This window comes from Ovis aries, chromosome 7 (assembly GCF_016772045.2).
Source record: "Ovis aries strain OAR_USU_Benz2616 breed Rambouillet chromosome 7, ARS-UI_Ramb_v3.0, whole genome shotgun sequence".
NCBI classification, from domain to species: domain Eukaryota; kingdom Metazoa; phylum Chordata; class Mammalia; order Artiodactyla; family Bovidae; genus Ovis; species Ovis aries.
Window position 1 is genome coordinate 19,394,675 of NC_056060.1, and position 18,796 is coordinate 19,413,470.

At 43.0% G+C, this 18,796-nt stretch overlaps 1 protein-coding gene across 3 annotated transcripts in view; it reads right to left on the bottom strand.

Moving 5' to 3' along the window:
* ADPGK (ADP dependent glucokinase) overlaps positions 1–18,564 on the bottom strand; it is a 32,167-nt gene extending 13,603 nt beyond the window's left edge. For 2 of the 3 annotated variants that reach the window (XM_027971563.3, XM_027971562.3), the window contains exons 1-3: positions 18,247–18,564; positions 10,483–10,708; positions 6,948–7,010 (exon numbers count right to left, since the gene is read on the bottom strand). In XM_027971563.3, coding sequence (XP_027827364.1) covers positions 6,948–7,010; positions 10,483–10,708; positions 18,247–18,479 — 522 coding nt within the window. In that variant the 5' untranslated portion in view covers positions 18,480–18,564. Of the gene's footprint in view, positions 1–6,947; positions 7,011–10,482; positions 10,709–15,285; positions 15,520–18,246 lie in introns of those variants that run through there. The other variant, XM_060418918.1, reaches the window with a different exon arrangement.
* Between the last annotated feature and the right edge of the window lie 232 nt (positions 18,565–18,796).

Below are 18,796 nucleotides of genomic sequence, written 5' to 3' on the forward strand. Positions count from 1 at the left end.
TGGCTGATTCATGTCAATGTATGGCAAAACCAATACAGTATTGCAAAGCAAAATAAAGTAAAAATAAAAATAAAAAAAAAGAAAGCCTTAAGTGAACAATGCAAAGAAATTGAGGAAAACAATAGAATGAGAAAGACTAGTGCTCTCTTCAAGAAAATTAGAGATACCAAGGGAACATTTCATGCAAGTTCAGTTCAGTTGCTCAGTCGTGTCCAACTCTTTGCGAAGATGGGTACAATAAAGGACAGAAATGGCAAGGAACCTAACAGAAGCAGAAGGTATTAATAAGAGGTGGCAAGAATACACACAAAAGATCTTAACAACCCGGATAACCACAATGGTGTGGTCATTCACTGAGAGCCAAACATTCTGGAGTGTGAAGTCAAATGGGCCTTAGGAAGCATCACTATGAACAAAGCTAGTGGAGGTGACAAAATTTCAGATTAGCTATTTCAAATCCTAAAATGATGCTGTTCAAGTGCTGCACTCAATATGCCAGCAGATTTAGAAAACTCAGCAGTGGCCACAGGACCAGAAAGTCAGTTTTCATTCCAATCCCGAAGAAATGCAATGCCAAAGAATGTTCAAACTACCATACAATTGTGCTCATTTCACATGCTAGCAAAGTAATGCTCAAAATCCTTCAAGCTAGGCTTCAACAGTGGGTGGAGCAAGAAATTCCAAATGTACAAGCCAGATTCAGAAAAGGCACAGGAAACAGAGATCAAATTGTCAGCGTCCGCTGGATCATAGAAAAAGCAAAAGAATTTCAAATAAACATCTGCCTTGTGGACTACTCTAAAGCCTTTGACTGTGTGGATCACAATAAACTGTGGAAAATTCTTAAAGAGATGGGAATACCAGACCACCTTCCCTGCCTTCTAAGAAATCTGTATTCAGGTCAAGAAGCAACAGTTAGAACCAGACATGGAACGACGGACTGGCTCAAAATTGGGCAAGGAGGATGTGAAGGCTGTATATTGTCACCCTGCTTATTTAACATCTCTGTAGAGTACATCATGAGAAACGCTGGGCTGGAAGAATCACAAGCAGGAACCAAGAAGCTGGGAGAAATATCAATAACCTCAGATGTGCAGATGACACCACCCCTATGGCAGAAAGCAAAGAGGAACTAAAAGGCCTCTTGATGAAGGTGAAAGAGGAGAGTGAAAAAGTTGGCTTAAAGCTCAACATTCAGAAAACTATGACCATGGCATCCGGTCCCATCACTTCATGGAAAATAGACGGGGAAACAGTGGAAACAGTGTCCGATTTCATGTTCTTGGGCTCCAAAATCAACGTGGATGGTGACTGCAGCCATGAAATTAAAAGACGCTTGCTCCTTGGAAGAAAAGCTATGACTAACCTAGACAGTGTATTAAAAAGCAGAGACATCACTTTGCTGACAAAGGTCCATACAGTCAAAGCTATGGTTTTCTAGTAGTCATGTACAGATGTGAGAGTTGGACCATAAAGAAAAAGCAGAGTGCTGAAGAATTGATGCTTTTGAACTGTGGTGCTGGAGAATACTCTTGAGAGTCCCTTGGACACCAAGGAAATCAAACCAGTTAATTCTAAGGAAATCAATCCTGACTATTCATTGGAAGCACTGATGCTGAATCGCCAATACTTTGGCTACCTGATGCTGGGAAAGATTGAGGGCAGGAGAAGAAGGGGACGACAGAGGATGAGATGATTGGGTGGCATCACCAACTCAATGGGCATGAGTCTGAGCAAACTCCAGGAGATGGTGAAGGACAGGGAAGCCTGGGTGCTGCAGTCCGTGGAGTCATAAAGATTCAGGCAGGACTTACTGACTGAGCAACAATGAGATATACAGAATCTGAAAGAATTAACCGCTAGCAGACCTGTACTACAAGAACTATTAAAGGAAATCCTTCAGGCAGAAGGAAAATACCAGATGGAAATACTAATCTAAACAAACCAAGAATGCCAGGAATGGTACTCTAAGTACATAAGATCTTTTTATTATTTAACTGTCTTTAAAAGATAATTAACTATTTGAAGAAAAGTATTAACTGCATAGTGTGAGATGTACAGTCTGTCTAGAAGTAACAAATATGCCAACAACAGTATAAAGACTGGAGGGGAGAAATGAAGGCACACTACTGTAAAGTTCTTACATTCCATCTGGTGGTTTAATAGTATCAGTTGAAAGCAGACTGTGATAACCTAAAAAGGTGCATCATTAATCCCATCAACCGCTAAGAGACAAGAAGCAAGCTGTGAGATTTAAATTTAACCTGATATAACAACAATGATGCTAAATGAAAATGGTCTAAATACCCCAATTAAAAGACAGGAAGGACTTCCCTGATGGTCCAGTGGTTAAGAATCTGCCTGCCAATGCAGAGGACATGGGTTTGATCCCTGGTGGGAAGATTCCACTTGCTGAGGGACCACTAAGCCTATGCACCGCAACTAATGAGCCCACGCGACCTGGAGCCGTTGCTCTGCAATAAGAGAAGCCTGCGCACCGCGAGAGCAGCCCCTTCCCGCAGCAACTAGAGAAGGCCCGAGCACAGCAATGAAGACCCAGTGGAGTCAGAAAACAAAAACTAAGCAACGTCAGAGTGCATTAAAAATCAAGCCTCAACTGTATGCTGCCTTACAAGACACACATTCTAAATATACAGACACAAACAGGTTAAAAGCAGACGAATGGGAAAAGATATATCATGATGACACTAATCGAAACTGGAAAGGCTATTTTAATCAAAATTGATTACAGAGCAAAGAATATTATCAAATTATTTTCTTTATCCCTGGTAATGATAAAAAAAAGTCAGTCCATGAAGAGATGAAGCAATTCTAAACAGTTATGCATCTAAAAAGGGGCTTAAAAACACATGAACCAAAAAGTTATAGAACTTCAAGGGAAACAGACAAATCTATAATTATTGTAGAAGATGTCAGTCTCTCTCTCAATAGTAGATAAATCAAGCAGACTGAAAATCAGAAGACTCTAGAAGACTTGAAAACAATCAACTTGGCCTGACTGACATTGATAGAACACTCCACCCAAGTGCTCACCAAGATACACTATCTGCAAGGTCATAAAAGTCTCCATAAATTTAACAGGAATCAGAAAAGCATATTCTCTGATCACAATGGAATTAAAATAGAAATCAATAATATAAAGATATGTGGAAACCCTCTCAATATTTAGAAACTAAATAACACTTCTAAGTATTCCACAAGATAGGCTATTAAATACCTCACCTCAAGAAATCAAAGGGAAATCAGAAAGTATCTGGATTGGATGAAAATAAAAACAAAGAATCAAAATCTGGGGGATAGTACTGAGGGGAACATTAAATGGCAACCCACTCCAGTACTCTTGCCTGGAGAATCCCATGGAGGGAGGAGCCTGGTAGGCTATAGTCCATGGGGTTGCAAAGAGTCGGACACGACTGAGCGACTTCACTCTTCACTCTTCCAGCACTAAACACCCTGCATCAGAAAACAAAGGAAGCTCTCAAATCAGTGACCTTAGCCACGAATTTAAGAAACTAGAAAATGAAAGCTAAATTAAAAACAAATAGAAACCAATGAAATAGAAAAGAAAAAAAAATATAGAAAAAAAATCAACGAAACTGAAAGCTATTTATTGGAAAGATCAATAAAATTGATAAACCAATAGCCAAACTTATCAAGGAAAAGGAAAAAGAAAAAGATATAAATTACCAGTATCAGGAAAGACAGAACATCACTACAGATTCCACAGACTTAAAGGAGTAAAGGAACATTATGATTAACTTCAAGTCAATAAACTCAACAATTTAGATGAAATGGACACATTTCCTGAGAGACAAAACTACTAAAGCACACTCAAGAAGTAGATAATCTGAATTTCTTTTTATCAAATCATTAAACACCTTCCCACATCAAAAACTTCAGGCCTCTACATGGGAAAAGAATTCAAAAAAATAGTGAATATATGTATAACTGATATACTTTGTTGTACACCTGAAACACCACATTGCAAATAAACTATACTCCAATAAATTTTTTTAATCTCCCCTCCCCAAAACAACAACAAAGTGAAATGGAAAAATTAAACACTAAAAACCAAACAGAGGTAAAACTTTATGCCTGGAGGGCTTCACTGGTGAATTCCACACAAATACTTTTTTAAAAAAAATCGAAATACTCCCCAATTCATTCTATTAGGTCAGTATTACCCTAATATTAAAATCAGACAGACATATGAGAAAAGAAAAATACAGATTAACATCCCCCAGGGAAACTGATGTAAAAATTTTAAACAAAATGTAAGTAAACTGAATCCAACAATATATAAAAAGGGTACTACATCAGAAGCAAGTGAGGTTTATTCTGGGATACATGGTTCGTTCGACATTTGAAAAATCAGTGTAATTACCATTTACCAAAGTAAAAAGCAAAAACCACACAATCATCTCAACAGATGCAGAAGCAGCATCTGCCAAGATCCAACATCTCCTTCTTGGCTAAATTCCAGAATATATTTCATAAAGACACTGCTCTCTTCTGTTATCTGGCTTCTATTTCACCATTCCATAACATCTGCCTTTATTATATTCACCAGGGTCTATTTCTGAGACCCTGGTTTGCTTGGAAACAGCATGGACTCTGGAGCTAGACTACTTGGGTTCAAACTTTAGCTCCACTCCTTACTATGTATGTGGCCTTGAACAGCTTTAACTTCTTTATGCCTCATTTTTCCTATCTACAAAATGGGGATAATAATAGACCTCCCTCAAGGGCTTTTTGAGGATCAAATAGGTTAATATAAAGCAAAGCACTTAAGACAGTGCCTGGGAAACAGTAAGAACTATGAAAATGTTAATGATTATTATTACCTATGGAAAATGCTGCTGCTGCTGCTAAGTCGCTTCAGTCATGTCTGACTGTGCAACCCCGTAGACGGCAGCCCACCAGGCTCCCCCATCCCTGGGATTCTCCAGGCAAGAACACTGGAGCGGGTTGCCATTTCCTTCTCCATTGCACGTATGCATACTAAGTCGCGTCCGTCGTGTCTGACTCTGTGTGACCCCATGGACAGCAGCCTACCAGGCTCCTCTGTCCACAGAATTCTCTAGGCAAGAATACTGGAGTGGGTTGCCATTTCCTTCTCCTTAATCTATGGTTGTTTTTAGATATCACTTGGTCATGTTGAGAGGCATTTCAGCAAGTTAAATTGAATCTGAGACAGCAGTATAGGGTGGTGAGGTCAAGGCAGAGCCTGGTGTTTGAATCCTGGCTTTATTGTTTTATCACCCACCATCAGCTGGGTGACCCTGGGCACATTACTTAACCTCTCTGGACCTCCTTTCTTTAAAAGGATGGTAATACCTAAATTCATCAGATTATTGTGAAGATCATAACAATCTGATGAAGGAGTAACAGATACCCTTTTCTTCCCCTCAATCTTTTACTAAGGTTAGACTCTCTCTTTTTTTTTTTTTTCCCCTTCCCCTTTTTCTTACCAGAATACTTTCCAATTGGACTGGTCTCAGGCCCAGCTTCTCCAATGACCAACAGCAAATACTGGTCTCAGGAGGAAATACTGAAAGGAACATCTAACCTAGAACTTCCAGGGACAGAATTAAATTACTTCTCAGGGTCAAGAGGGCATTCTTCTAGGGACCCAAACAAATGCCCAGGATTCTGATACAAAGGGCCTGGGTTCTCTCCAATGAGCTTACGATTGATCTTCTTTTTCATCCATTAGCTGGCAATACTTCTAAAGATCAGCTCTGGAACTTCAAATATTCTTTGTCTGAGAGTTTATCACTATCTATAAAGATAGTGACTCAAAAAAATTTCCCACTGTAATCTCTTATTAAAACTTTAATCCTTATAAAAATGTGAATGCCCACACTTTAATATGCTCTCTATATCTAAGCACATCCATCTCTCGGTGTACGCTGTGGGTCCATATGAATTTTGTCCCCTCAAACTGTTGATCATTTATCTGTGTTTCTGGGTCCGCCTCTGCACTTTTGATTCGGCACCCCTAGGAACTGTTGATGGTTTCCTCTCTCCATCGTCAGTAGTCACATCTATTCTGCACTTCTCAGGTTCATTTACTTCAGAACCATCTCCGTTAAACTTACCTTCTTTGTCCCTACATATGGTCTATCACCAAGTGATTCCACTAGGCTTTAGACAGACATGTTTCTCCTCTTCTGGCTACTCGAGCCAAAGCCAGCAAGGAGGTTAGTGCTGTGGTCTCGCTGCAAAATGACTGCTTTTACAAGACAACAGCAATAACCTCCTTGTTGGCTTTCCCTCTCGGACCTATTCCACTTGCAGCAAAAAAAAGAACTTCTTACTCAGAAGCTATTTTGAAAATAGCAGTGATTTTACTTCTACTTAAACCAAATGATTTAAGACTTGAAGACACGACCCTAACAACCCCCATCCAGTAGCCTCTGTTTTTAACACTGTGGATCCAGCCTCAAGAATCAGCCAACTAAGTCTTCTCTCATCACTGCACAATCCCCAGCCTCAGGCACTGACTCCAGAGCCCACACATGCTCTTAATGACTACCTGGTAAGGTACTCGAGGACATGGACTCTGGGGTCTGAGGTTACAACTGTTCTATTTGTTCAATACAATTGTTCTAGCTGTAAACCTCTCTATGCCTCAAGCTTCACACAGAAAGCATGACAATAACAGTACCAACAACAGTATCTATGACCCTATAGGTTATTGCAGGGATTAAATGAGGTAATCTACATCACACACTGGAGACAACATTAGACACGTAGCAAACACTCAGGAATCATTAGCTACCACTCCTGTCCTTCGATGACTATATTCCTAATGAGAATCCCAGGCAAGTTGAATCAAGGAATGGACAGGTACTCAGTATTGCCCCTAAAATTACTGAAATACTAGTGAAGGACATAGGTTTTAATCTGGGAATCTGACTTACCTTTAAATCGGAGTTGGCTGCAAACTTCTGTCCAATTAAAGCTGCATTTCCTCCTACATAGTGCTGTAAGACAGTTCAAGGTTATTAGGCAGTTTTTTAGCATAACTATGCTACTCAAGCTTAATAATGTTTTGATTTATTTAATAATACTCCATTTTCCCCCAAAAAAATTTGAGGTGACTTTACAACAAGTACACACATATGGGGTTAATAAAAACATTAACTCCACAGATGAGGAGACAATGAGTTATAAGGAAAGGTGAAAAAAACAAAACAAATTGCTACCTTTGGAAAACAGTGTAATTGCCTTAACTGTAGATCAACCTTGGCTTTGAGCTTCCAGGCAACCAGAACAGATAAATGAAACAAAAGGGAATACAAGTATGGACAGACTTTATCTTCTGCACTGTGATCCTTCTAAAATGTGTACAACTATGTCAGTCTCCTCCTGAAAATCGTTCGATACTACAATGATCCAAAATCCAACTCTCAATTTTTTCCCCTTATATTTGATATATGTTACAATGGTACAATGTAGTGATTCACACCTTTTCAAAGTTATATCCCATTTATAGTTATTATGAAATATTTTCTATATTCCCCATATTGTGCAATATATCCCTAGCTTATTTTATACCTAATAGTACCTCCTAATCCCCTACCCCAATACTGCCCCTTCCCCCTTTTCCTCTCCTCACTGATAACCACTAGTTTGTTCTCTTTATCTGTGAGTCTGTTTCTTGTTACATTCACTAGTTTGTTGTATTTTTTAGAGTCCACATGTCTAAGTGATATCATACAGTATGTGTCCTTCTCGGACACTATTTCACTAAGCATAATGCCCTCCCAGTCCATTCATGTTGCAACAATGGCACACTTCCATTCTTTTTCACGGCTGAGTGAGAGTCTATTACATGCATGCACGTGCGCACACACATCTTTATCTGCTGATGGACACTTGAGGTTGCTTCCTTATCCTGGCTACTATAAATAATGCTGCTATGAACACTGGGATACATGCATCTTCTTCAATCAGTTTTAAAATCCAACTCTAAGTGAAGTACACGGGTCTTTATGTGTCCCCTGCTTTCCTTTCTGCTTCTGCCTGTCTACAGCTCTCCAAGTCTGCCTTCCTCTCTGTGTCTATGCCTTTAAGCACATGCTGCTGCTTAGACCAGGATGGCTCCATTTCTCACTCACTGGTCAGGGATCACTTTTCAAGTATCAGCTGTAACGTCACCTCTTCTGTACTGCTTTCTGTTGCCCTTTCCCTATGGTCACCTCCATCACCACAATCCTCCTTCCAGAGAGGACTGCGGATCCTTTGCTACTTGCCACCTCTAGACTCAGAACAGACCTCCACTACAGCCCTTGTCCTCTTGCACTAGTGTCACCTGGGGACATGTCTAGCTCCTTCAGGGCAAGGACTGTCTTCTTACAGCAAGTGCTCAGTAACTGCTGCCAGATTTTGAGAAAGGAAGAAACACACATTGATGCATCACGAAAGGAAATGGGTTCTAAAAGAAGACACATCACATCTCTCAGCTGAGGACTAAAGGAGAAGAGCAGAGAATTCTCGTATTCCTTTGTTTTAAGGATGGATTCACATGCTCTGGAAACCTGACAAATAGGAAATAAAGCTAATGCTCTACTATGTAAGCTGAGAAACTGCATCAACAGCCCTGTCTGGAAGGACCGAATGCTATCACCTTACCTCTCTAGTCCCTAGCCCCACGTAGAGGCACAGACTAAACAACTCAATTCTAGATGCTCAACAACACTTTTAGTCCAACCAAGTTTTGTGCTGATGGATCACTGGATTCAGATGGGACAGTATGGCTTTCTAGAGATAAATTTGAAACTTTGTGATATACAGGCTGAAATCTGGCCTTTTAACATGTTAACCTTAGTTTTTTATTTAACTCTGATGGCTAGAAGAATTTACTAAAAATCCCAGGGGAAACATTAAGATTCCATGTAATGGATTTTAGAGTTTTCAGACAATAGTTATTATTAACTGCTGTTTATCAGTCCATCTGCCTTATAGTTTAAGGGAGTTTGACAAAGTACCAAATGAAGTGTCAGACTAGTGGAAGATAAACAACACATTTTAGGTTTTACAACGTTAAGAAATAATTTTGATGATGTAAAAGATAGATAAAATTTCTGTAGAAAAAATGTTTGCATTATGAAACAAAAGGCCAAAGAGACTACAACAGAAAGCAAACTGGTGTTTTAGTTACTACAATCTTAAAGACTTTTAAGCAGTAGATTTGCCATCTTGTTAGAACTTTCAAGACTATTTCATAAAAGATAGAATCTTGGGAGTTCCCTGGTAGTCCAGTGATTAGGATTCCATTGGGGAACTGAGATCCCACAAGCCATGCTGTGTGTACAAAAAGGAAAAAAAAAAGATCAGAATCTCACTACCAAATTCAGCTATCAAAATGACTAACTGAGGTTTTAACAGCTTGCTGTCTCCTTGAGAAACTCAGCTGGGAAATACCAGTGCCCACTGCTAATGTTCAAATGGGTGGCTTCCAAAGAATAAAAAAAACTTTAAGAGCTCCCCAAGTGAGAAATACACCCAGACTGGGGTGATGGGTAAGAGAAGATTTTAGGTAAAAATTGGGGATGAGATGCTCATGAGATGCAGTGGGCGTAAAAGAGATGCTTAAACAACAAAATCCTGCCCTTAAGACGTGTGTGAGCCTTCAAGAAGTGTCTGGACCATGCAGGCTCCAGAGCCTTGTTCGTGACCACCAGGTGGGTAAGGAGACTCCTAAGTTCTATCTCTGACAGTCTTTACCCTGTAGACAAATGGTTCTCAGAACAAGGTGTTCAGAATAGCATCAACATAACCAGGAAACTTGCTGTAACGGTAAATTCCTGGAACCACCCCACAAGTACTAATCAGAACTCTGGAAGGGCAGCCCAGGAATGTGTGTTTCAATACCTTCCACATGACTCTGATGTGCATTCAGGTCAGAGAGCCACCAAACTAGACCAGAGGTTCTCAATCAGGGTGATTTTGCATCCCTTCTCAGGGTCATGGGCCCGACCCTGGAAACATCTGACATGCTGGGAGACATTTTTGACTGTTACAATATGGGAAAAGGAGGAGTGACACTGTCACTATTTCTCTGTGGGTTTGGCCTTTTTTGGTTCAGGAAGAACTGAGCCATATTAATATTACTGCATGGTATCAGCCAAGCAGTACCCAAACAACTGTGGAGTAGACATTTTCCTACTTTAAACCTGAGTAACAGGAAAGAAGAGCAATCTCATGGGTAACTCAGGACTAAAATTTTAGTAAGCAGGCCTCGTTAATGTTGGCTGAATTGAAATGACTAGCAACAGCGGAGTTAAAGGAAGGTCAGATACACACTTTTCCAAAAAGAGAAAAACACTACAGAACTGTATTGCCAACAATCACCCTCTATGGGCGAACTGGAGAAGAGTTGCTTGGTTGCTTCTAGAAATCATACAAAGTATCTTTTCCCACCCTATCTTAATTTACCACTGGTAGACAGACCTGGGCTTCTGGGAACTCTGATGCAACCTGGGCGATGTCATGGAAAGTTTCCTTATCACTGAAGAAGCGTTCAGCAGCTGCTCCCTTCCCCATGAAGTGAACGAAGGCTTCTTCTAGATCATTCCTTGAATGCAGCTCGCTGTGATCTTTCCCATTCCCAGGACTCAAGCCAAGCGCCTGCAAGAGCTTCACCCCTGACAGCACTACATCTACACATGCATTGACGCTGGAAGGAAGGAAGGAAGAGATGGTGAGAGACAAACAGAAGCACTGGGGCAACAGCTTTGCATTTAACACCAGGGAAATGTTTCAGAGGCCTGTGCTCAAACAGGGAAACAGAGGTAGTGGATCTGAAACCTGGCCTGGAAGGCAAATAGCATATGGTGGAAGGAGGATTACTTTATCTGGACATGTATGTCTTATCCCAGCAATAGCTTGGTAAACTTTTACACAGGACTCCTGGCAATAGTTTGGTAAACTTTTACACTCATTACAAAGAGAGAAGACAGGTGCTCAGCATTTCAGAACAAAGTATCATAACACAAATATACCATTTCTGAGAAAATGATGGCAGAGCCAAACTGCCTGGATTCACCCTGGCTGTGTGACCTGGGCAAGTCACTTTAATCTCTTTGTCTTCAGTTTCCTCCTCTCTAAAATCGTGTAATATGAGTATTTAACTCACAGGGCCGTTGTGAGGATCAAGTAAGATAATACATGTTTAGGAACACTGCTTGCTACAGAGAAAGCAAAGTAAAAGTTTTGGTCAAAAGCCACCTTCCCTCAAAAGACAGCTGAGGATGGTGGTTAAATACACTGACTACTTCCAGGTGAAACTGAGAGCTGAGTGATGGCTTAAAGACTTAAGTGCACCTGCAGCCTTGTAACAACTCAACACTTGGCAGGTGTTCATCATGAACTTTAAAGACTAGTAAGCAGTCAGTGTGGTATCACCTGGTTAAGGCATATAGATTAATAAAATACACATAAGGTTGTCTGGCCCTACCTCTCCCATGCATGCATGGAGAAGTTGTGGCTTACCTTTTCAGTGTTGTGTGTGTGTATGTGTGTGTGTGTGTTCCAAAAGCCAATTCTTAAAAAAGAAGTTCCAAATACTTTGCGCAGGTAGATGAGGTCCCTAGGTACCTTTATTCCTGCCTCTGCCATTCCTGCCAGTGGGGTTGGATGACCAAATGAAAAGGCTTTGGGTGACAAGGGTGGCTTCCCTTCCATGTTAGTTCCAAGTAGTTATGAAACCAGAAGTTGTGTGCTTCCCTGGTAGCTCAGATGGTAGAGTCTGGGTCGGGAAGGTCCCCTGGAGAAGGAAATGGCAGCCCACTCCAGTATTCTTGCTTGGAAAAGCCCACGGACGGAGGCGCCTGACAGGTTACAGTCCATGGGGTCACAAAGAGTCGGACACAACTGAGTGACCTCATTTTCACTTTTCATGAAATCAGAGGGTAAATTCATCAATCAAGAAGGCCCAATGAATTGGATTCTGGTGTATAATATATAACCACAATGTCTCCCTTCTAGTCTCCTTTAAAAATCTCTTGATCACCAAATCGTTAATGGTGGCCAGCTCTAAAGATGAGGAAAGAGACTGCAGGAAGGGAGAGGAATTTTATTTTTCATTAGATGTATTTTTAATATTGATAAGCATACATTACTTTTAGAACCGTACAAATAATTCTTAAAAGGTCCTCATGTGGGTTAGATATCATTTACATCACTCATGGGAGGTTTACAAGGGCTGGAAGACACACAGCCCTCCTCACAACACAAAACTGACTACATTCTCATTAAGATTCTATTATTAACTCTTCTCCTATGAATCCCACATTTTTGAAAAGGTTTTTGCCTACCATACAGCATTTAAATACTCAAATGGTCTTATTCTTTTGAAGTCAAACATACATAATTACTCTGGTCAACTGGGAAAGCATAACCTAAGAGTGAGTCTACCTATCATACAAAGCACATAAAACACACTGACCGCACGTCACAGCCTTACATGATGCGAACCACACACCTTGTAAACTGGTCTCCGTGGCACCTCACACGGAGTGTCCTTTATTTCTACTGGACATCACATTAGATGTCTGAAGGGTAGAAGCTTAAAAGGAATACAGGTATCCCTGGCTCTCAGACTCCAGAAGGCTTCCAATGTTCACACAGTGAAAGTTTGGATAGTGTGGGACATTATTTCCATGAAGCAGTCCTACCTAAAATAAATGTATCTAAATGGATTTGGGTCCTGAGTCTGCATAGCAAAGGTTCAGATACCAAGGGATGTACCCATATTTGGAAATAACGACTTCAAAACAGACGTCAATAAACACATCACTTCCGAATCTAGTTCTGCTGAGAACTTAACTAATTTGATTTCTTAAAGATGAGAATGGAGAAAGTTACAGTTACAAAAAACAAAACCAAAAAGAACACTGTTTATTTACCACATTTTGCAGCACAAGAGGAAACCCAACCGAACTAATTTTGAGTTTAAACAATATAACTACCACAGGAACATTTTCCATCCCCCACCTAATTACACCATGAATACTAAAGAGGAAAATCTTAGGAAAAAACTTACTTGGTAGCTATTAAAATAAAATCACTGTACCCTACTGTGTGCCAGATACCAAACAAGGTACTTTTACCTCTGCTTCCTAGTTATATTTTATAATGCTTCAAACAGAACAGGAATCTTTCTCTCCACTTACATCAATTCAACAGCACACTAAAATGTAAACAAGCATACTACTTATAGGGAAAAGAAGTATGTGCATGTGGGGGGTGGTCAGGGTGGAGCAAAAAAACCAGAAGACAAAATTATGTTCATTTGACACGCAGAATTTCACAGAAATGTATCAAAGATTACAATGTGAGTTTTGAGAAAACACAGACACAGACAAAACAACTGGAAGGTAAAATGAGGTAACAGACGCTGAATGCCTACACAAGTGGCTGTGCTAGCAGAGGGCGCGGGGAGCCAGGGCTGCCAGGCATATTATCAGAGATTTGGGGTTGGGGTGGGAAAGAGGAATTGTTTCTTCTAGTCTGTAAATTCCTTAAAGACAAGGACCATGGTTCTTATCACCTCCTTTCTGTTTTATCATCTGTAAAACGTTTCCTAAGGTTCTTTTCAGCTTTCACACTATGCCTGAGATAGTATGAAAGCTAATCATAATCGCTCTAAGATACACAACCACAGAGAAGAGAAACCCAAGAGGGCAGGGTCAGTAGTCCTTGGGCCACACCCTGGATGATGCTCTGGACAGAGAAGGCAGGCATTTTCAGACAGACCACACCAATCTGCAAAACATTCTAAGACAGGAAGTAGTCATCACTGCTTTCAGCTGAGAAGAGTAAGGCTGGGGGCCTTACATTCCAAGGTCATGACTGGAGGAGCCCACATTCAAACCCAGATTTATCTGATATTGAAAGCCACAAGGAGCATGCACAAGCAAAGACATAGAATAAGGGATTAACCTTGTGCCTGGACACAACAGGAATGGTGACCCAGTTAGGAGAGTCTGAACATGGTCCAAGAAGAGCAAGGCAGGTTTCAAAGGTCAGAGTGAAGCAGGTGAGGGAGAATGAGTGCTAGAATGAGGGATTCATCATGCACCCAACAAGTCTTAGGACCAGAGCCCGGTTCTGAAGCAGAGGAGGCAGCATACATTTTAGAAAGATGTGGCTGTGGGCTTGCCATTGACCATCTTCTTGAAACTGCTCCTTTATTTCTCTGGTCCTTTCCCATCAGGCCCTTACTTGGCAGTGCCCACCCCTCCCCCACCCCTGCCATTTACCTTCCCTTCTTGTTCTCTTCCTGGGTGACGCTGTCTAGCCTCTGGCCTCAACCTAGGTGCTGGAGTCTCCAAACTGCGACCATGCTCCTCAACTACAGCCTCTAGCTGTCAGCAGTTGAGGGCTCAGCTTCCTCTATAATCCTATAGGCATGCACATTTCTCCCCTCTGAAACCAAACTGGTTACCTTCCACCACATACTGGTTCCTTTCTTAATCTCTCTTCATGGCAACAATGTGGCACATAGAGCCACAAACAGGTTTCAGCTGCACCTCTGGCACTTGACAGCTGTGAGATCATGGGCAAATCAGTATATATGCTAAGCTGTGTCTGACTCTTGCGTGACCCCACGGACTGTAGCCCGCCAGGCTCCGCTGTCCACGGGATTTCCCAGCCCAGTATACTGGAGTGGGCTGTCATTTCCTTCTCCAGGGACTGAACCCACATCTCCTGCATTGCAAGTGGGTTCTTTACCACTAAGCCACTAGGAAAGCTTGACAATATATGTGTCTGCCTACACGAAGTTATAATATCCCAAATACTAAGAACGTGTCATTTGGAACTGCCTCTATTTACTCCACCACATCTAACCTCTTGTCAAATCTCACCTGTTTAGCGCCAATGCCAAACAAGATAAAGCTCTATGGCTTTGTAGCTAGTGTCAGGGTCTCAAGACTTTCCTCTTTATTAGTCTGTTACCCACAAAAATAACGTGAAGCAGTCAAATAGGTCAGAACCACTCTCAAATTTTCCATTCCTCCAGTGAAGTCTGTGAAAAGGACTCAGCATCATTTGTGTGTGTGCACGCCCATTCATGCTCAGTTGTGTCCAGCTCTTTGCGACTTCATGGACTGTACCTGCTTATAAACTTTTATGGTTTTCCCATCACCCACACTGACACATAAGGCCCCTTTCAGATTCAGCTCGACATCTATCATAAAGTCCTTGCCCTAAACACAGGACCAACCTGCTATTGCCAAACAAGCCAAATACCTTTTCACATTTGGTTCTCTCTTCCCAGGTGGGCTGATTCCCCAGCCTTCTTGTGGATAAATTCTTTTTTTCTCCAGAGCCTGAGCCATGCAAGTCACTGTAGCAGAATATATTTTCCGAGGTTGCCACAAGATGTCCCGTCCCACATGTTCATTCTACAATGAGACGCTGACGTCCCTCCCTCCCAGGTGTGTTCTCTGTCCCGTCTCCTCAAAACCATTTGGACCTGAGCCTGTGGAAGAAGTGACACTGTGTGCTTTTAAGGTTAGGTCATAAAAGGTATTAACACTACTGCTCGGTCCTCTTGGGGAATTCCTTCCCCTAATCCAGTCATCCTGCAGTGAGAAAGCTAACCAGTTACAAAGAGAAACCACCTGTATGTGTTCAGGTAAAACCACAACTTAGGTCACAGCTGACGACAACAATCAACACCTTGAGATGATCCCAGGCCCAGCCATCATCTGCCTGAAACTGCACGAACCCCCAAATAAGAATCGCCTGGCCGAGCCCAACTGAACCTCAGAATCATGGAATAAAATGACCACTGGTTTAAGCTAAGTTGTGGGGTAATGTGTGATGTAGCAATAGTAAATGGATTGTCAGCTTGTAGATGGAGCTTCTCTTGAAACCTCATCCTGGGAAGAATTACTAGTTATTCTCTGGGACACAAGAAAGCACTTTTTAAAAATTGTTATGGACAGCATTATGTCCCTCTCCCCCACCGCACCCCATTCATATTGAAGCCCTGACCACAAATGTGACCATATGTGGAGATAGGGACTATTTAAGGAAGTAATTGAGGTTAAATGAGGCCATCATCCAGGATTCCCAGGTGGTGCAGTGGTTAAAAAAAAAAACCTGCCTGCCAGAGCTGGAGACAAAGGAGGTGAGGGTTCGATCCCTGAGTTGGGAAGATGCCTTGGAGCAGGAAATGGCAAGTCAGTCTTCTTGCCTGGACAGAGGAGACTGGTGAGTTACAGCCCCTGGGGCCACAAAGAGTCAGAGGTGACTGAGTACGCATGTATGCAGCCATTATCCATAGGACTACTGTCAGCTCAAGAAGAGGAAGAGACACAGGAAGTGCTCATGAATAAAGGCCATGTGAGTACACAGTGAGAAGGCAGCCATCTGCAAGCCTGAAAGAGAGGACTTCCTCTCGGATTATCAGCCTGGAGAACTGTGAGAAAATAAATTTTTGCTGTTTAAGCCCCCAGTCTGAGGTCCTCTGTTACGGCAGCCTGAGTGAAGTAATGCAATAATGAACATATTTGTTTCCAAAAAATGAGGCTGGGACCTTGCTTCATCCATCCCCGGATTCTTAGAACATAGCATGGACCTGCCGCATACCATGTAGTTAATGAGTATTTAAAGCGTGTGCTCAGTAATGTCTGACTCTTTTGCAATCCCATGGACTGTAGGTTCCTCTGTCCATGGGATTTGCCAAGCAAGAATAGCTCCAGGGGATCTACCCAACCCAGGGATCAAACCCATTGCATTTTGCAATGCAAGAAAATGTCTCTTGCATTTCCTGCATTGGTAGGCAGATTCTTTACCACTGCACCCCCTGGAAAGCCCACAAATTGACTGAAGACTCACAAAACCAGGGAGGACAATTAAGCTGATAAGGATACAGGTGAAAGTGCCTGAACTTGAAAGAGTTAAAAGAAGATACACATGAAGAAACAATAAAAATGTTAACATATATATAAGTACTACCTAACATTAGCTGTCTACTCTTTAAAGCCGACACTGTGCTAAATAACAAAGATAATTTAATCTTCATGATAACTCTGCTTTACCTTACCCTTTGTGGTCCCAATACTCACAGAACTAGTACCGTACTTGGTAGAAGATCTGCTTTTGTGGCAAGATATTCAAGTTGAACTTAGACAAGAACTAAAATTTGTAGAGGGAATAATTTACTTACAAGCAAGAGGAGAATATAAAGAAAGGAGGCACTGTGATTTGGGAGAATCCTAAAATTGCAATGTCACTGAAATCTGGGGAAGAAAAGAGTTTCAAGGAGAAGGCATGCTTAATGCGTGGAAGGCTGCAGAGAGCTGACAGTGAAAACTAAAAGTGGAAGCTGATTATGAAAACCCACAAGGCTTAGATAAGCTTTGAGAGAGAAGTTTCAGTAGAGTGGTGGTCTCCAGACTATGGCATTAAGGAAGCGAAAACAAGGCATAAAGAAAGAAACTCAGCAGCTAAAGACAGCGACCACACCTTCAAGTAGTTCAGAAGCAGGAGGGTGCCACTGAAATGGAAAGACCAAGCATTTCTGACTGCAAAGCAGTAACCGCCAGAAGAGCAGAGATTGGAATGAAAGCGACTTGAACTTTACTGAGTAAGCGGGATTTCCAAGAGGCTATTAGGCTGGTTCTAGGGGCTGGTCCCGGAGAAGGCAATGGCACCCCACTCCAGTACTCTTGCCTGGAAAATCCCATGGACAGAGGAGCCTGGTGGGCTGCAGTCCATGGGGTTGCTAAGGGTCGGACACGACTGAGCGACTTCACTTTCACTTTTCACTTTCATGCACTGGAGAAGGAAATGGCAACCCACTCCAGTGTTCTTGTCTGGAGAATCCTAGGGACGGGGGAGCAAGGTGGGCTGCCGTCTATGGGGTCACACAGAGTCGGACACGACTGAAGCGACTTAACAGGGGTTGGTCCTACAGAGACGAGGAAGGCGCAGGAGCCAGCAGAGAGGAAAAAGCAGTCTGGTGAGCCCCGGTAGCAGTGACAACTGGGGCTCGTCCCAGACGTGCGACGCTTCCAGCCAGGCAGGCAGTGTGGACACCAGCACCAAGGGCCCTCCGGGGGACCTCTAGGAACCTGTTTCCACGCCGGCTCTACCGCCCAGCTCCCAAGCCGTCTGACCTCCGCCAAGGAGGCCCCCAGAGGCCCAGAGCGCCCGCACCTCCTGGAGACACCCAGAGAGGCAGGCCCCGCAGGCACTCACCCCACGGCCACGCGGCGCCAACGCCGGGCCGGCCGCACGATGAGCGCGTCCCAGGCGGCTGCCAGCCGGCCCTCAGGGGAGCCCGCTCCTGGGGGCGCGGGCGCGGGCCCCAGCTGCAGCGAACTCCACAGCGAGCGCAGGGCCGACCCCGGCAGCTGCGGCTCCAGCAGGAAGACGCAGCCCACCGCGAGCGCCAGGAAGCCAGCGTACGCGGAGCCGCGCCACAGCGCCATGGAGACAGAGGCGTGGAAGCGGCGGAGAACACCTCCTGGCCCGGCCCGCGCCTCTTCCGGGCTCAGCACGCGCCGACGCAGACTCGCGCGCCACGTCACGCCGGCGCGTCGTGGTCCCTCGGCTGGGCGGGGCGCGGCGGGGCGGTGGAGAGGGGCGGAGACTCCTCTTCCTTGGTCGGAATCTTAGCTCTTGGGGGCGCGCGCGGTTTTGAGTGTCTGAGGGAGGTTGGACAAAGGCCATAATGCCTGTCCGGGCGCTGTACCTTTTCCCAGAACTCCATCCGTACCCAAAAATAGAGAGGCAAGGATCCGTTTGT